This window comes from Pongo abelii, chromosome 12, assembly GCF_028885655.2.
Source record: "Pongo abelii isolate AG06213 chromosome 12, NHGRI_mPonAbe1-v2.0_pri, whole genome shotgun sequence".
Lineage (NCBI taxonomy): Eukaryota > Metazoa > Chordata > Mammalia > Primates > Hominidae > Pongo > Pongo abelii.
In genome coordinates, this window is record NC_071997.2 from 58,848,737 (window position 1) to 58,868,327 (window position 19,591).

At 38.6% G+C, this 19,591-nt stretch overlaps 1 protein-coding gene across 14 annotated transcripts in view; it reads right to left on the reverse strand.

Moving 5' to 3' along the window:
* ALMS1 (ALMS1 centrosome and basal body associated protein) overlaps positions 1-19,591 on the reverse strand; it is a 229,282-nt gene that overhangs the window by 102,376 nt on the left and 107,315 nt on the right. For all 14 annotated transcript variants that reach the window (XR_008522357.2, XR_008522360.1, XR_008522358.1 and 11 more), the window contains one exon: positions 3,799-4,040. Coding sequence is in view for 11 of the 14 variants with exons in the window: in XM_009237176.4 (XP_009235451.3) it covers positions 3,799-4,040 (242 nt within the window). In the remaining 3 variants the exon portion in view is untranslated. The remainder of the gene's footprint in view (positions 1-3,798; positions 4,041-19,591) is intronic.

Here is a 19,591-nt window from a genome sequence, read left to right on the forward strand (position 1 = left end):
CTGGAGTAGAATGAGCTCTCCTTCTCTGGAAACAATAATTTTTTTTTTTGGTGGGGAGGGGGGAAGGAGTCTCACTCTGTCGCCCAGGCTGGAGTGCACTGGCACGATCTCTGCTTACTGCAACCTCCACTTTCCAGGTTCAAGCAATTATCCTGCCTCAGGCTCCTGAGTAGCTGGGATTACAGGCATGTGCCACCATGCCTGGCTAATTTTTGTATTTTTAGTAGAGATGAGATTTCACCATGTTGGCCAGGCTGGTCTCAAACTCCTGACCTCAGGTGATCCACCCTCCTCGGCCTCCCAAAGTGCTGGGATTATAGGTGTGAGCCACCACGCCTGGCCAGAAACAATAATCTTTATATTACTTAGAACTGTGTCACCATCTTTGGCAACTCTATCATTCTGATGACATTGTGGCAATGAATTCCACATTGTTAGTAGCCTGCTTCTAAGGAAGAAACTCACTTCCAAATGAAGGAAATGAGACAAAAGGTTGATGCCTAAAGGGATTTACTGTCCTTATCCATGCCTTATGGACCATAACTATGCTAAACCTAAAAAATAAATAAATAAATAAAGTGAGTGAGCTATTTACTGAAAAGTGTTATGGCATAAGCTGGGGAACACCACTTCCTGAGTCTACAATGCTTTCTTATGGGATTTGGGATATGCTCTGAACCATAGATGGTACTTGCCTATACCGAGTACCAGATAGAACGCATGCATTTGGGAACAAAGAAGCTTTTTAAGAAGTTTTTGCTTTCAACCTTTGTGACTATGAGTGTTGTTAGATGGAAGATCTTAGAAATAAGAAAGGGACAATTCTACCAGGGACAGGAGCCACCTAGCTACTTAACATTTTTTATATCACTAAAGCAAAACACAGAGCAGCTTACAGAGTGCTAACTAAATCTATGATTGACCTGAGTTATCCAGAAGAAATAAGGTTACTTTTAAAAAGGAGTACGATTAACACCTAGAGGTATTAATTTCTATCACTGGGCATGGCAAAGTGACCTCTAAAGAAAGTCCAGTCAAGAAATTAATAAAAAATGACCTTGGCCAGGCGCAGTGGCTCACGCCTGTAATCCCAACACACTGGGAGGCCGAGGTGGGCGGATCACGAGGTAAGAGATCGAGATCATCCTGGCCAACATGGTGAAACTCCATCTCTACTAAAAATACAAAAATTAGCTGGGCGTGGTGGTATGCACCTGTAGTCCCAGCTACTTGGGAGGCTGAGGCAGGAGAATCCTTGAACCCGGAAGGTGCAGGTTGCAGTGAGCCAAGATTGCGCCACTGCACTCCAACCTGGAGATAGAGCGAGACTCCATCTAAAAAAAAAAAAAAAAAAAGTGGACTTCAACCTTAGTCTGAGACAACTTAGGAATATTTGTACCACTCTATCAGGCAAAAAGAAAAAAGAAAAAAAAAAGCTGTAGCCTCCAACTCTATTTGGTCGTTCCCATAGTTATTGTTAAAATACTGATTTATTAATTTTCTTTCTCCATTGGTATATATTAAGCTTGATAGCAATGGCTGAATATGCCACGCAGTTCACAGGTTGGAGAAAATTAACAGCAACGATTGGACAAAATTACAATGGACCCAGAGCAGAAATTACTGTCACATGGGGATGGACCTGAGACAAATAAAGAACTTTTTGAAGTTCTCAAAAACTTTGTTTGGATGCAGTAGTCTTAAGGTTACACTGGACTGCCTGTCTAGGGAAAGAAGTGAATACATAGCAAATAATGGCTGCTTCCGGGAAAGGAAAAAAGCACTGGAGAGGGGTAGAGCAACTTGTTAATTCAGACTAATGGGTAAGCAGTCATGTAGTTAACATACGATTCCTTGTACCTTAAAATGTTTTGTTCAAAAACAAAACAAAACAAAACAAAAACCTCATAAAATTTTACTTTTGACCCACAGTGTTGAAAAAACACTTATTACTAAACCAAATAATATCGATTCTTTCATAAAAAGTTTATATGAACCATAAATCATGGCCTCTATAAATTGATCCATTTGATGACAGTAGAAGTTTAAAATATGTCTTTTTTTTTGGAAACGGAGTCTCACTGTGTCGCCCAGGCTGGAGTGCAGTGGCATGATCTCGGCTTACTGCAAGCTCCGCCTCCTGGGTTCATGCCATTCTCCTGCCTCAGCCTCCCAAGTAGCTGGGACTACAGGAGCCCGCCACAGTGCCCAGCTATTTTTTTTCTATTTTTTTTTTTTTTTTGTATTTTTAGTAGAGACGGGATTTCATTGTGTTAGTCAGGATGGTCTCGATCTCCTGACCTCGTGATTCGCCCACCTCAGCCTCCCAAAGTGCTGGGATTACAGGCGTGAGCCACCGCATGCTGCTTTTATAGCTGTTTCCTCTCTTGTGTTTCTGCCACCACCATGAGAACACCACACTCCAGGATAGCTATTGACCCATTAGCCTGAGTCTCAGAAAGAAGTATCTGGAACAGACCCAAACCATTTCTGCAGCTTACAGCCAGCCCAGCCAAAGTCCAATTGACCCATAAGCCTGTGAGTAAGAAAAACAAATGTCTGCTGTTATAAACCATCGAGATTTTTTAGGTTGTTTGTTATACTGTATCACTGTAACAACAGGTAACCAACACATAAAGGTGTTCTTTGTGATAATTTATTAAACTATATATATTTTTTTGGTATGCTTTAATTTCACAAGAAAAATGTTCAAGAATTATAACCATCTTAGTATATAAATGCACTTACTTAAATTCAATGCAATTTAAATGCTGAACCAAACAATTTTCTTTACATTTAGGTATATTCCATCTATATGTGTACATGGACAAGTTTTTTGTATAAGTAGAGAAACTTAAAATGTACTTTGAGTAGATTTGTCCAAAATGTAAATATTTTAAAAATTAGTAAAGTCTCCATCTTCATTTGGGGACGAATGGAAACTTAATTGTTAATTTTCCTGCTACTTACCCAAAAAAGAAAATAATTTACAATTTGCTCTAATTCTAAATGTTATATGGTAAAAGTACAATCAAAATATCACTGAAACTATAGCATATAAAACACTCTAAATGTTCACCTTATGGTAGAGACTGCTACCTATTCACCAAAATCCATTTCTTCTTCATTTTGGAAAACACAGCTAAACTACATTCCTGGCCAGTGGAAAGTGATTTGGGTTACTTCCAGACCTGACCTGTAAACATCTCCTATATGAGCTCCTCCATGCTTTTTGTTCCTTCCAGTTGACCATGAAGGTAAATCCAACATAATCTTGGGTTATGTATTTTAAAGAAAACAGAGCAAGAAGACAACCTGGGTCTCGGTGATTGCTTTATAAGTAAGAGATAAACTGCTATTGTGTTTGCACTATCACATGTTTATGCATCTATTTGTTATAGTATTTAGTATATACATACTCTCTCTATATACACACTATATAGTAATAACATTATTATAATACAAGATAATTTATCTGCCCTTTTAAAAGCAGACCTCAATTACTTTCAAGTTGTTATGAACTACTTGCATTTTTATTGCAAATATGATGAGACAAAAATAAGTTTTAACCACAAATGGCATGAGTTCTACATGTTAACTCTGCTAGAAATTAAGATAAAATATAATAAATCATATTCTGTTGACAGCTATGCAAATAAAAGACAGATATAATCATATGGACTCTAATTCTTAAATTAAAATTAGGTTTTCTGACTAGAAAGACACAACCACAAATTTCTAAGATAACTACACAAAAGAGCTGGTCTAACAATCTAAAATGCAATCACATTCTCTTACCATCTGTGCCATGAGAAAAAGTAACCTGTTGGACTGAAGATGATGAGGCAAACTTGACAGGAGCTTTGCGTAGCTTATGGTTACCAGGATCTATAATTTCATGTCCACGATCTTCAGCATTAATAAAAATCTCAGATGAAAATAGGGTCTTTTCTGGACTTTCTGTTGTTATCTGAGTAACTGCATCAGATGACAATTTTTCAGAGAAAGCAGAAAGTGGAGTCTTCATCTTCTCTGGTAATCTGACCAAAAAAGAGAAAGAATACAGCAGGTTATATCCTTGGCCTATTAGAGACTGAAATCTCTTTCCAAAAGTGGTTTCAAGGAATATTTAAGTAGCTATAGGAATATATTGTGGACACATCAATGTCAAACGTTATTAAGGTAAAATTTCAGCAGTACCCTTTATTTTGATACAATGTTATCAACATATGTTTACTTTTATCTTAAAACCTACTTTTAATTTAGAATGTTAAATTATATAATTTAGTTGAGGAAATGCTATTTTTCAGCTGAATTGAAAATACATTTTTTTAAATTACTAGATGTCCACTATAAATTAGGGGACTGTGCTAAATACACACAGTGTACAAAGATAAACAAGAAACAGAGCATTCTGTCAAGGAGTTCTGGGAGAACCAGGAGTTTTCAAGGTTGTAGTTATATCTTGAGATCATAGGGAATTAATATTAAAACAGAGTGGAGCAAGTAAATAAGTGAACACATAAATAATTGGAAAGAAGAAGCAAATTTTGCTTTAAGAAGTCCAGATAACAGATGTGAGTACCTCCCACCAAAGAAGGTTAAGCTTAATCTTCCCCTCCTCCTTTGTGTATGCTCTGAACTAAGTGACTGGATTTCAATAAACAGAGTATAAGAAGGAAGAAAGAGTAACTTATTTCCATCTTGGAGACACCTAGCAAGCACTGCCTTATCCAAGTGATCAGTTAACATCACCAGTGATGATGTGGATACCACATATGCCACCTAGACAATACCACTCCAGACACAGAAACGGGCAATTTCACGATGAAGACACCAAAAGCAATTGCAACGAAAGCAAAAACTGACAAGTGGGATCTAATTAAACATAAGAGCTTCTGCACAGCAAAAGAAAAATTATCAACAGAGTAAACAGACAACCTATAGAATGGAAGAAAATATTTGCAAACTATGCATCTGATAAAGGTCTAGTATCCAGCATTTACAAGGAACTTAGTGGGCAAAGGACATGACAGACACTTTTTAAAAGAAGATATATATGCGGCCACCACACGTATGAAAAAAGCTGAATATCACTGATTACATAAATGCAAATCAAAACCACAATGAGATACCATTTCACATCAATCAGAATGGCTGTTATAAAAAAGTCAAAATATAACAGATGCTGTCAAGGTTGCAGAGAAAAGGGAGTGGTTATACACTGTTTGTGGGAGTGTAAATTAGTTCAACCATTGTAGAAAGCAGTGTGGCAATTCCTCAGAGAGCTAAAACCAGATGTACCATTTGACTCAGCAATCCATTGCTGTGTACATACCCAAAGAAATATATATCATTCCACCATAAAGACACATGCACACAAATGTTCATTATAGTACTATTCACAATAACAAAGACATGAATCAACCTAAATGCCCCATAAATGACAGACTGGATAAAGAAAATGTGGTACACTTACACCACAGAACACTATGCAGCCATATAAAAGAACAAGATGATGTCTTTTGCAGAACATGGATGGAGCTGGAGGTCATTATCCTTAGCAAACTAATGCAGGAACAGAAAACCAAATACTGCATCCTCACATTTATAAGTGGGAGCTAAATGATGAGAACTCATGGACACAAAGAGGGGAACAACAGACACTGGGGCCTACTTGAGGGTGGAGGGATGGGGAGACAAATAGAAAAAAAAAAAAAACTACTGGGTACCAGGCTTAGTACCTGGGTGATGACATAATCTGTAAAACAAACCCCCATGACACAAGTTTACCTATAGAACAAATCGGAACATGTACCCCCTGAACCTAAAAGTTTAAAAATAAAAAATAGGTCAGGCACGGTAGCTCACGCCTGTAATCCCAGGATTTTGGGAGGCCGAGGTGGGTGGATCACCTGAGGTCAAAAGTTCAAGACCAGCCTGGCCAACATGGTGAAACCCCATCTCTACTAATAATACAAAAATTAGCCAGGCGTGGTGGTGCATGCCTGTAATCCCAGCTACTCAGGAGGCTGAGGCAGGAGAATCGCTTGAACCCAGGGGGCAGGGGTTGCAATGAACCGAGATTGCACCATTGCACTCCAACTCAGGCAACAAGAGCGAAACTCTGTCTCCAAAAAAATAAAAATAAAAATAAAATGGAAAAAAAAAAGACGTTAACAACAGGAGAAGCTAGGAGAGAGGTATAAGGAACTCTAATACATGTGTATCTTTTCTGTAACTCTAAAATTACTTGAAAATAAGGCCTGGCACAGTGACTCACACCTGTGATCCCAGTTCTTTGGGAGGCTGAGGCAGGAGGATCACTTGATTCAAGGAGTTAGAGGCCACCCTGGGCAATGCGGCAAGACCGTCTCTACAAAACATAAAAAAAATAGGCACAGTGGCATGTGCCTATAGTCCCAGCAACTGAGGAGGCTGAGGCAGGAGGACTGCTTGAGACCAAGAGTTCGAGGCAGAAGTGAGCCATGACTGCACCACTGTACTCCAGAGCCTGGGTAACAGAGAAAGACCTTGTCTCTATAAGAAAAAAAATAAAATAAAATAAAACTTTCAAAAAATCACTTGAAAATAAAGTTTCAAGAAAAGAGAATAATGTTGTATTGTATTAGAGTAATATCTAGAATATATCACAAAAGTAGAACTTTTGAGTCTCTACCGTATGCCTACCATTCACTAATTGAAAAGGACAATTATGAGAAAAGAAAAAAAAGGTCAATTTCCCTTATGAACATAAATACAAAAATCCTAAACAAAATGTTTGACAACAAAATGTAATGCATCTGTGTGTATGTTGTGTGGTTGCTCTCATTTTACACACACATGCATTTGTGTGTAGTTGAATCTCTACCATGATAGTTTACCCCAGGAATGCAATGTGAGTTAACATTTAAAAAAAAAAAAAAAAAAAGTGATTAACCACCTCAACAGAATAAAGGAGAAACACACACGACCATATCAATACAGGCAGAGACAGCATTTACTAAAACTCAGTAACTATGCATGACAAAAACTCACAGCAAAGAGAAACTACAAAAAACCCTAAAGCAATCATTGTTTTTACAGTAGAATGTTGAGAATATTGCCTGTGAGATTAGGAACAAAATAAGGATGCCGACTCTTACCACTTCTATTCAATATTTTAGTAAAGGTGTTAAATGGTATTAGCAGTAAGGCAGGAAAAAAGAAGAGGTATGGATAAGAAAGGAAGAAATAATAGTTACTTTTCATATTTGATATAATTGTGTACATAGAAAAATCCGAAAGAATCTACATGCTACTTACTAGGATGTTAAGTACCTTCTTAGAAAAGTTGCAAGATACAAGATCAAATTTTTAAAAGTCCATTAGATTTTTCTTTATCATAGAAGTTATAAAATTAAAATCTAAAAAGTATGTCCTAAAAATAGTACCAAAAATATCAAATACCTAATAAAGTATAATAAAAGATGAAAAAACTTTACATAGAATACTATTGATATATTATAGAGAGAAGTTAAGGGTGAGCTAAATGGGTCTTCCATTTCCAAGTAGGATGTAGCAGGGTAGATACGATGCAGTAGGTAGCCATATACCATCACTCCTACTTCAACAAACAAACAAAATGAATGAATTATAAAAATCATATTAAAAAAAAGTCTTAGAGCTATAGAAGAAATGAGGAACTATTACCAACTAATATGCGAGAGAGAGAGATATTTGGTGACTCTACGCAAGGGCTTGGTGTAGGTAGACATAATCTACTGACAAAGAGAAATCACTGAGCTTTTGATGAACATGAAGGCTGTCACGATGGTGTGACATGATGGAATCTAGCAGAATACCCATCTGATTTCCCCCACAAGACATTTCCTGAGTGTTGGGGTGGTATGGGAGGCTGGGGGCTGAGTCAGAGTAATAGACTGAAATCTCATTCATACTCATGGCACTATAAGAAACCAAGTCCCACTAGATGGAGAGGCCTGGGACAAACACACATCAGCTCTCCTCCTTAAAACATTTGCCAAATGCTGTACCTGCTTAAGGCAGGGGGCTTAATAACTAATGCTTGAGGGAGAGAACTTTTAAAGGTAAGGAATTAAAGACTCACTAGACTCTCAGTCAAAAGTCAGAAGGGCCAATCCCAATAAAGGGGCTGAGTCAGAAAAACAGTAAAATTATTTGCAAGAGTACTAATGAAATGAATTTCCCTTGAGAAAGTGTAACTGCAACAAACGCATGACTGGTGTTCCCCTTACAACATTTACCATATTCTAAAGCTGTGAGGGCAAAGAGTCTAAAGAGCTGAGTTTAAACACCCGAAAGCCTGAACTGAGTTCTTACAATATTTAATTGTTGAAAAACCAAAGACCTGTCAGGCTTAAAGCAAAAATTATTTTTTGTATTCCATGTCTTTGCTATTGTGAATAGCAATAATATGATGAATATTGATTATATGTGTTTTTTCAGTAGAATGATTTGTTTTGGGTATATGCCCAGTAATGGGACTGCTGAATTGAATGGTAGTTCTGTTTTAAGCTCTTTAAGGAATCTCCACAGTTTTCCCCAGTGGCTGAACTGTTATGTTCCCATCAACAGTGTACAAGCCTTCCCTTTCTTCTGCAACCTCACCAACGTTTTTTTTAAACTTTTTATTAATAGACATTCTGACTAACATGAGATGGTATCTCATTGTGGTTTTGATTTGCACTTCTTGAATGATTAGTGATGTGGAACATTTCTTCATATATTTGTTGGCTGCAAGTATGTCTTCTTTTGAGAAGCGTCTGTTCATGTCCTTTGCCCATTTTTTAAATAGGGTTGTTCTTTGCTTGTTGAACTGCTTAAATTCCTCACAGATTCTGGATATTAGACCTTTGCTGGATGCACAGTTTGCAAATATTTTGTCCCATTCTGTACGTTGTTCATTTACTATGTTGATAGTTTCTTTTGTCGTGAAGAAGTTTTTTATTACTGACTCAATTTCAGAACTCATTATTGGTCTGTTCATGATTTCCATTTCTTACTGGCTCAATCTTGGGAAATTGTATATTTCCAGGAATTTATCCATTTCTTCTAGGTTTCCTAGTTTGTGTGTGAATAGGTGTTCATAATAGTCTCTGAGTTTGTGTTTGTGTGTGTGTGTGTGTGTGTGTGTGTGTGTATTTCTGTGGAGTCAGTGATAATGTCAGTTTTGTCACTGCTGATTGTACTTATTTTGTCTTCTTTTTTCTTTAACAATTTAGTTAGTGGTCTGTCAATCTTGTTTATTCTTTGGAAGAATCAACTTTTGGTTTAATCTTTTGTATGGATTTTCGCATCTCAATTTCATACAGTTCAGCTCTAATTTTGGTTATTTATTTTCTTCTGTTAGCTTTGGGGTTGGCTTGCTCTTGTTTTTCTAGTCCCTCTAGGTGCAAATATCCTCAATCTCTATTATCCTCTTATTTACAATATCCAACACACAAAACATTATGTAACATATGAAGTGGGAAAAAACGACCAAAAATTGAGAAGAAAAAATAGACAAGAAAAACTGATTTACAGGGCATTTAGCTACTAGTCAGCACAAAAAGACTTCGAAATGGTTATTAATATATTGAGAGCAAAAGATAAAGCGAAATAGATAAAATATGGAAAATCTCAACAGAAAACTACAATCTATTAAAAAAAGAAATTAATATTTCAGAATAAAAAATACATTATCTAAAATCTGATTCAACTGTAGTAGAGGCAAATAGACACTGTGTAAAACTAATTTGTAAATTCAAAAAGTCTACAGGAAACTACCAAACATAAAAAGAATGAACAGATGACAGCATAAGAGACTCACGGGGCACAGTCGTATAATCCAATACATGTGTAATCTTACTCCTAGGAGAAGAGGGAAGAGTGCAGAAACAATATTTATGAGTTAATGGGTAAGAATTTTCCAAAACAGGTAGAAGACTTAATCTACTGAGTTAAGAAGCTCAGTGAACACAAAGGAATACTAAGAAAAACCAACTCCTGGGGCATCAAAGCCAAACTGCTAAAAACTAAAGGTGCAAAAATAAGAATGACACTTGGCCTTTCAACAAAGATGGTAGCTCTTTAAAGTGCTGAAACAAAAACCTATAATTCTATAACCAACTGAATACTTTTAAGCCAAACAAATAAAAACTAAGATAATCCCCAGAAGACTTCAGGAAATACTAAAGGAAATTTTTTAGGCTGAAGGAAAATGATCCAACATAGTACAGAACTGCTAAAAAGAATGTTAGAACACTTAAAGGATGTGTGTGTGTATGTAAATATATACATGTACATATACATACATACACTCTTGTGTATATATACATATTTTATGTTGCTTTATATTTCCTATATACATATATATGGAAAAGAATATTGTTTATTCAAAGCAACAATAATAATGTCCTGTGGGATTTAGAACATGTAGAACAGAAATATATGACAACAAAAGCACAAATAGGAGGAGTGAATAAATAGAGTTCAACTGTCATAAGATACTTTGCTGCTCATAAAGTGAAAAAAGCACTAATTTAAGGTAAACTGTAAAGTCAAGGAAGTATATTCTAATCTGAAGAATAACCACTAAAAGAAAAAAAAGTAAAACAAGCCAATAGAGAAAATAACATGGAATAAAAATAATTAATCTAAAATAATAAAGGATAGCAAAATCAACTAGCTCAATAATTATATTAAATGTAAATGAACTAAATATCTCAGTTATAAGATAAAGATTAACAGACAAGATTAAAAATGAATAACATTCAACCATATGACATTGACAAGTGATGCACTTTACTGTGAGGTCACAGATAGGTTGAAAGTAAAAAGACAGAAAAGATATATTAATCATAAAGTAATAAAAAATAAGCTTCCTATTCTCTTTCCCCTCTCCTGTGTTTCTATTCTCCCTTCTTTTTATCTTTCCCATCCCAAACAATACAATCTTAAAATCATTAGGTAGGCAGAACAAGGCGGGAATCTGTAGCAAATGGAGTGACAATGGGCCAGAGTAAGGTATCAGAATCTCATTAGGGTAAGGAAGGTGCCCATGTAAAGAAGTGTCCTAGCACAGAGTATTAGAATTCAAGCAGGGCAAGAAGACAATCTCTGCAGAGGTGTGGCCTAGTGTGCAATAAAAGCACCAAATCAGGATATGGAGGCCTTCCATGAAGAGGGAGGCCCACCAGACATGCGGAATTAGAGCCCAAGCAGAATGAGGTAGGTGTCTCCACACTGAGATGGCCTTACATGGAGTGGCAGAGCTGCAGTAGAGAAGGAAAATACCTACACAGAGAGATAGCCTAGGTTGGGAAATCAGATTTCCTTCAGGATGAGAAGGGTGTCATACAGGGTAAGGGCAGTGTGGTGAGTCACTACTCAAGCAGGGTGACAGGAGTCAGTCTGACCTTGAATGTCAGAACCTGAGTGAGGAGGCTGTCTAAATGGTGTAGCCTGGCATCTTGAGTCAAATCCTAAACAAGATGAGGGCATCCAAGTAGAGGGAGACCAATGTGAGGTGTCATGAGCCTATGCAGTATGAGGAAGAAATCCATGTGAGGGGGTAGTTCAGCATGGGGAGTCAAAACCTAAGTGGGGTGGGTCAGAACCTAAGTGAGGTGGGGAGAGTGTCCATATGTTGAGGATGATGAGCATTCTGACACGGGGAAGTCAGAGACCAAGTAGGGAGGGGTGGTATACATGTTGAGGAGTGGTCTAGCATGGAGTGCCAAAGCCCAAGCATGGTGAAAAGAGCATCCACTCAAGGAGACAGACTGAATAAAGTGTTTGAATCCAAGTGGAGAGTTAGGGTCATCCTTGCTGGGGAGAGGTTGGCAAGAGATGAGAGAATTCGTTATAAAAGCATACTGGAAGTGAGGTTACTCACTATTAGATATGAAAGTTATAAAAACAAAGAAAAAAGTAAAATAAAAATTAGATGAACATATGGTTTTTAATATATACAGATAGAGAAATAAATATTAATGTAAATAAGTGTAGGGCTGGGAGCAACACATATGCCTAGTGTTTAAATCCTAACCTCTAAATAGCACATTCCACTGGAAGAACAGACTTCTTGGAGAAGTGGTTGATTCCAGAGCTGGAGAAGGAAAAGTATAAGATGAGCCTGAAATATCTTGTGCCAGAAAGCAAAGACATAATCAAAAGATGACGGGGACATATGAAAAGGATATAGAGCCAGCTTGAAGGGGCTGCCACTGGCCACCAAATCTGTATTTTGAGCATCAAAACAAATTACAATAGTAACAATAAATAGAATACGAAACCTTGGTTTTACACAATGTAAAAATTTGCAAGTCTGAAATCTAATAAAGAATTTGTATCCAGAATATATAAAGATTCTCTAAATTCAACAGTAAAAAAAAAATGCAATTAGAAAATGAGCAAAACAATTTTAACAGAAAACATATAGATAGTAAATGGGCATATTAAAAATGTTCATTGTCAGTAGTAGAGAAATGCAAATTAAAGCAATAATGAGATAACCCCTGTATACCAATCAGGAAGGCTAAATTAAAAAAAAAAAATCTGACAGTGGACAGGCATGGTACCTCATGCCTGTAATCCCAGCACTTTGGGAGGCCAAGGTGGGCGGATCACAAGGTCAGGAGTTCAAGACCAGCCTCACCAATATGGTGAAACCCCATCTCTACTAAAAATATAAAAATTAGCCAGGCGTGGTGGTACGCACCTGTAGTCCCAACTACTCGGGAGGCTGAGGCAGGAGAATCACTTGAACCCAGGAGGCAGAGGTTGCAGTGAGCTGAGATCACGCTACTGAGCTGAGATCGCGCTACTGCACTCCAGCCTGGGTGACAGAGTGAGACTCCATCTCAAAAAAATAAAAAAATAAAAAATACTGACAGTATAAATGCTGATAAGGATGTGGAGGAACTTGATCTCTCATATATTGTTATTGGAAATGCAAAATGTTATAACCACTCTGGAAAACACTCCAGCAGTTTCCTATAAAATTAAACATATACTTACATACAACCCAATAATCACACTCCTGGGTATTAATCCTAGTGCAGTTTCTCAACCTCAGCACTGACATTTTGAAACAATTCTTTGTTGTGGAGGACTGTCTTGTGCATTCTAGGATATTCCACAGCACCTCTGTCTTTTATTCACTAGACACCAGTAGCATTTCTTTCCTAGTCATTACAATCAAAAATGTCTTCAGACATTTCCCATGTTCCCTGAGAGGTAAAATCACTCCTAGTTGAGACCCACTGTCATAGAGAAATAAAAAACTTATGGTCATGTAATAACAAGTACATGAGGGATTCCCGGGCAAGATGGCCGAATAGAACAGCTCTAGTCTGCAGCTCCCAGCAAGACCAACGCAGAAGGCAGGTGATTTCTGCATTTCCTACTAAGGTACTCAGTTCATCTCATTGAGACTGGTTAGACAGTGTGTGCAGCCCACAGAGGGTGAGCAGCAGCAGGGTGGGGTGTTGCCTCACTTGGGAAGCACAACGGGTTGGGGAACTCCCTCCCCTAGCCAAGGGAAGCCATGAGGACTGTTCTGGCCCAGATACTAGGCTTTTCCCACAGTCTTCGAAACCCACAGACCAGGAGATTCCCTTGGGTGCCTATGCCACCAGGGCCCTGGGTTTCAAGCACAAAACTGAGCGGCCATTTGGGCAGACACCGAGATAGTTGCAGGAGTTTTCTTTTCATACTCCAGTGGCGCCTGGAATGCCAGCAAGACAGAATCGTTCGCTCCTCTGGAAAGGGGGCTGAAGCCAGGGAGGTAAGTGGTCTAGCTCAGTGGATCCCACCCCCAAGGAGTCCAGCAAGCTAAGATCCACTGGCCTGAAATTCTGACTGCCAGCACAGCAGCCTGAAGTCGACTTGGGATACTCAAGCTTTGTGAGGGGAGCGGTGTCCACCATTACTGAGGCTTGAGTAGGCAGTTTTCCCCTCACAGTGTAAACAAAGCCGCTGGGAATTTCCGACTGGGCGAAGCCCAGACTGCCTCTCTAGATTCCTCCTCTGAGCAGGGCATCTCTGAAAGAAAGGCAGCAGCCCCAGTCAGGGGCTTATAGATAAAACTCCCATCTCCCTGGGACAGAGCACCTGGGGGAAGGGGCAGCTGTGGGCACAGCTTCAGCAGACTTAAACATTCCTGCCTGCCAGCTCTGAATAGAGCAGCAGATCTCCCAAGACAGCCCTCAAGCTCTGCTAAGGGACAGACTGCCTCCACAAGTGGGTCCCTGACCCCCGTGCCTCCTGGTGGGGAGACACCTCCCAGCAGGGGTCGACAGACACCTCACACAGAGAGCCCTGGCTGGCATCTGGCGGGTGCCCCTCTGGGACGAAACTTCCAGAGGTAGGAGAAGGCAGCAAACTTTGCTGTTCTGCAACCTTCATTGGTGATACCCAGGAAAACAGGGTCTGGAGTGGACCCCCAGCAAACTCCAGCAGACCTGCAGCAGAGGGGCCTGACTGTTAGAAGGAAAACTAACAAACAGAAAGCAAAAGCATCAACAACAACAAAAAGAATGACCACGCAAAAACTCCATCTGAAGTTCACCAACAGCAAAGACCAAAGGTAGATAAATCCACGAAGATGAGGAAAAACCAGTGCAAAAAGGCTGAAAATTCCAAAAACCAGAATGCCTCTTCTCCTCCAAAGGATCACAACTCTCACCAGCAACAAAACTGGATGGAGAATGAGTTTGACGAATTGACAGAAGTAGGCTTCAGAAGATGGGTAATAACAAACTTCTCCGAGCTAAAGGAGCATGTTCTAACTCAATGCAAGGAAGCTAAGAACCTTGATAAAAGGTTAGAGGAATTGCTAACTAGAATAACCAGTTTAGAGATGAACATAAATGACCTGATGGAGCTGAAAAACACAGCACGAGAAATTCGAGAGAAGCATACACAAGTATCAATAACTGAATCGACCAAGTGGAAGAAAGGATATCAGAGACTGAAGATCAACTTAATGAAATAAAGTGTGAAGACAAGAAATATGGGACTATGTGAAAAGACCAAACCTACGTTAGATTGGTGTACCTGAAAGTGACAGGGAGAATGGAACCAAGTTGGAAAACGCTCTGCAGGATATTATCCAGGAGAACTTCCCCAACCTAGCAAGACAGGCCAACATTCAAATTCAAGAAATACAGAGACCACCACAAAGATACTCCTCAAGAAGAGCAACCCCAAAACACATAATCGTCAGATTCACCAAGGTTGAAATGAAGGAAAAAATATTAAGGGCAGCCAGAGACAAAGGTCAGGTTACCCATAAAGAGAAGCCCATCAGACTAACAGCAGATCTCTCGGCAGAAACCCTACAAGCCAGAAGAAAGTGGGGGCCAACATTCAACATTCTTAAAGAAAAGAATTTTCAACCCAGAATTTCATATCCAGCCAAACTAAGCATCATAAGTGAAGGAAAAATAAAATCCTTTACAGACAGGCAAATGCTGAAGGATTTTGTCACCACCAGGCCTGCCTTACAAGAGCTCCTGAAGGAAGCACTAAATATGGCAAGGAAAAACCAGTACCAGCCACTGCAAAAATAGTAATAATAATAATAAAATGTAAAGACCATCAACATTATGAAGAAACTACATCAACTAATGGGCAAAATAACCAGCTAGCATCATAATGACAGGATCAAATTCACACCTAACAATAGTAACCTTAAAGGTAAATGAGTAAATGCCCCAATTAAAATGCACAGACTGGCAAACTAGATAAAGAGTCAAGACCCATTGGTGTGCTGTATTCAGGAGACCCATCTCATGTGCAAAGACACACACAGGCTCAAAATAAAGGGATGGAGGAAGATTTACCAAGCAAATGGAAAGCAAAAAACAAAACAAAACAAAAAACAACAAAAAAAAACAGGTGTTGAGATCCTAGTCTCTGATAAAACAGACTTTAAACCAACAAAGATCAAAAAAGACAAAGAAGAGCATTACATAATGGTAAACGGATCAATGCAACAAGTAGAGCTAACTATCCTAAATATATATGCACCCAATACAAGAGCACCCAGATTCATAAAGCAAGTCCTTAGAGACCTACAAAGAGACTTAGACTCCCATATGGTAATAGGGGGAGACTTTAACGCACCATTGTCAATATTAGACAAATCAACGAGACAGAAAATTAACAAGGATATTCAGGACTTGAACTCAGCTCTGTACCAAGCAGACCTAATAGACATCTACAGAACTCTACACCCCAAATCAACAGAATATACATTCTCCTCAGTACTACATGGCACTTATTCTAAAATTGACCATGTAATTGGAAGTAAAACACTCCTCAGCAAACACAGAAGAATGAAAATCATAACAAACAGTCTCTCAGACCACAGTGCAATCAAATTAGAACTCAGGATTAAGAAACTCACTCAGCCAGGCACGGTGGCTCACACCCGTAATCCCAGCATTTTGGGAGGCTGAGGTGGGCGGATCACGAGGTCAGGAGATCAAGACCATCCTGGCTAACACAGTGAAACCCTGTCTCTACTAAAAATACAAAAAGAAATTAGCCGAGCTTGGTGGCAGGCATCTGTAGTCCCAGCTACTTGGGAGGCTGAGGCAGGAGAATGGCGTGAACCCAAGAGGCAGAGCTTGCAGTGAGCCAAGATCGCGCCACTGCACTCCAGCCTGGGTGACACAGCGAGACTCGGAAAAAAAAAAAAAAAAAAAAAAGAAGAAGAAGAAGAAGAAAGGGCAGGGTGGAAAGAAAGAGAAGAAAAGAGAAAAGAGAAAAGAAAAGAAAGGAAAGGAAAGGAGAAGAGAAAAGAAAAGAAAACTCAAAACCGCACAACTACATGGAAACTAAATAACCTGCTCCTGAATGACTACTGGGTAAATAACGAAATTAAGGCAGCAATAAATAAGTTCTATGAAACCAGTGAGAACAACATACCAGAATCTCTGGGACACATTTAAAGCAGTGTGTAGAGGGAAATTTATAGCACTAAATACCCACAGAAGAAAGCAGGAAAGATCTAAAATCAACACCCTAACACCACAATTAAAAGAACTAGAGAAGCAAGAGGAAACAAATTCAAAAGCTAGCAGAAGACAAGAAATAACTAAGATCAGAGCAGAACTGAAGGAGATAGAGACACGAAAAACCCTTCAAAAAAAATCAATGAATCCAGGAGCTGGTTTTTTGAAAATAGATAGACCGCTAGCCAGACTAATAAAGAAGAAAAGAGAGAAGAATCAAATAGACACAATAAAAAATGATAAAGGGGAGATCACCACTGATCCCACAGAAATACAAACTACCATCAGAGAATACTACAAACACCTCTACGCAAATAAACTAGAAAATCTAGAAGAAACGGATAAATTCCTGGACACATACACCCTCCCAAGACTAAACCAGGAAGAAGTCAAATCCCTGAATAGTCCAATGACAAGTTCTGAGATTGAGGCAATAATAGCCTACCAACCAAGAAAAGCCCAGGACCAGATGGATTCACAGCCAAATTCTACCAAAGGTACAAACAGGAGCTGGTACCATTCCTTCTGAAACTATTCCAAACAACAGAAAAAGAGGGACTTCTCCCTAACTCATTTTATGAGGCCAGCATCATCATGATACCAAAACCTGGCAGAGACACAACAAAAAAGAAAATTTCAGGCCAATATACCTGATAAACATCGATGCAAAAATCCTCAATAAAATACCGGCAAACCTAATCCAGCAGCACATTCAAAAGCTTATCCATCAAGATCAAGTCGGCTTCATCCCTGGGATGTAAGGCTGGTTCCACATACACAAATCAATAAATGTAATCCATCACATAAATAGAACCAATAACAAAAAACCACATGATTATCTCAATAGATGCAGAAAAGGCCTTCGATAAAATTCAACACCCCTTCATGCTAAAAACACTCAATAAACTAGGTATTGATGGAACATATCTCAAAAAAATAAGAGCTATTTGTGACAAACCCACAGCCAATATCATACTGAATGGGCAAAAGCTGGAAGCATTCCCTTTGAAAACCAATACAACGCAAGGATGGCCTCTCTCATCACTCCTATTCAACATAGTATTGAAAGTTCTGGCCAGGGCAATCGGGCAAGAGAAAGAAATAAAGGGTATTCAAATCGGAAGAGAGGAAGTCAAATTATCTCTGTTTGCAGATGACAAGATTGTATATTTAGAAAACCCCATCATCTCAGCCTAAAAACTCCTTAAGCTGATAGGCAACTTCAGCAAAGTCTCAGGATACAAAATCAATGTGCAAAAATCACAAGCATTCCTATACACCAATAATAGAGAGCCAAATCATGAGCAAACTCCCATTCACAATTGCTACAAACAGAATAAAATACCTAGGAATACAACATTCAATGGATGTGAAGGACATCTTCAAGGAGAACTACAAACCACTGCTCAAGGAAATAAGAGAGGACACAAACAAATGGAAAAACATTCTATGCTCATGGATAGGAAGAATCAATATTGTGAAATGGCCATACTGTCCAAAGTAATTTATAGATTCAATGCTATCCTCATCAAGCTACCATTGACTTTCTTCACAGAATTAGAAAAAACTACTTTAAATTTCATATGGAACCAAAAAAGAGCCCGTATAGCCAAGATAATCATAAGCAAAAAGAACAAAGCTGGAGGCATCATGCTACCTGACTTCAAACGATACTACAAGGCTACAGGAACCAAAACAGCATGGTACTGGTACCAAAACAGATACATAGACCAATGGAACAGAGCAGGGGCTTCAGAAATAACACCACGCATCTACAACCATCTGATCTTTGACAAACCTGACAAAAGCAATGGGGAAAGGATTCCCTATTTAATAAATGGTGTTGGGAAAACTGACTAGCCATATGCAGAAAAGTGAAACTGGATCCCTTCCTTACACCTTATACAAAAATTAATTCAAGATGGATTAAAGACTTAAATGTAAGACCTAAAACCATAAAAACCCTACAAAAAAACCTAGGCAACACCATTCAGGACATAGGCATGGGCAAAGACTTCATGACTAAAACACCAAAAGCAATGGCAACAAAAGCCAAACTTGACAAATGAGATCTAATTAAACTAAAGAGCTTCTGCACAGCAAAAGAAACTATCATTAGCGTAAAAACGCAACCTACAGAATGGTAGAAAATTTTGCAGTCTATCCATCTGAAAAAGGGCTGAGATCCACATAACTGGAAGTAAAACACTCCTCAGCAAATGCAAAAGAACAAAAATCAAGGAAACTTAATTTACTTAAGAATGAAAACAAGGAACTTAAACAAATGTACAAGAAAAAAACAACCCCATCAAAAAGTGGGTGAAGGACATAAACAGACACTTTTCAAAAGAAGACATTTATGCAGCCAACAAACATGAAAAAAAGCTCATCATCACTGGTCATTAGAGAAATGCAAATCAAAACCACAATGAGATACCATCTCACACCAGTTAGAATGGCAATCATTAAAAAGTCGGGAAACAGCAGATGCTGGAGAGGATGTGGAGAAACAGGAATGCTTTTACACTGTTGGTGGGAGTGTAAATTAGTTCAACCATTGTGGA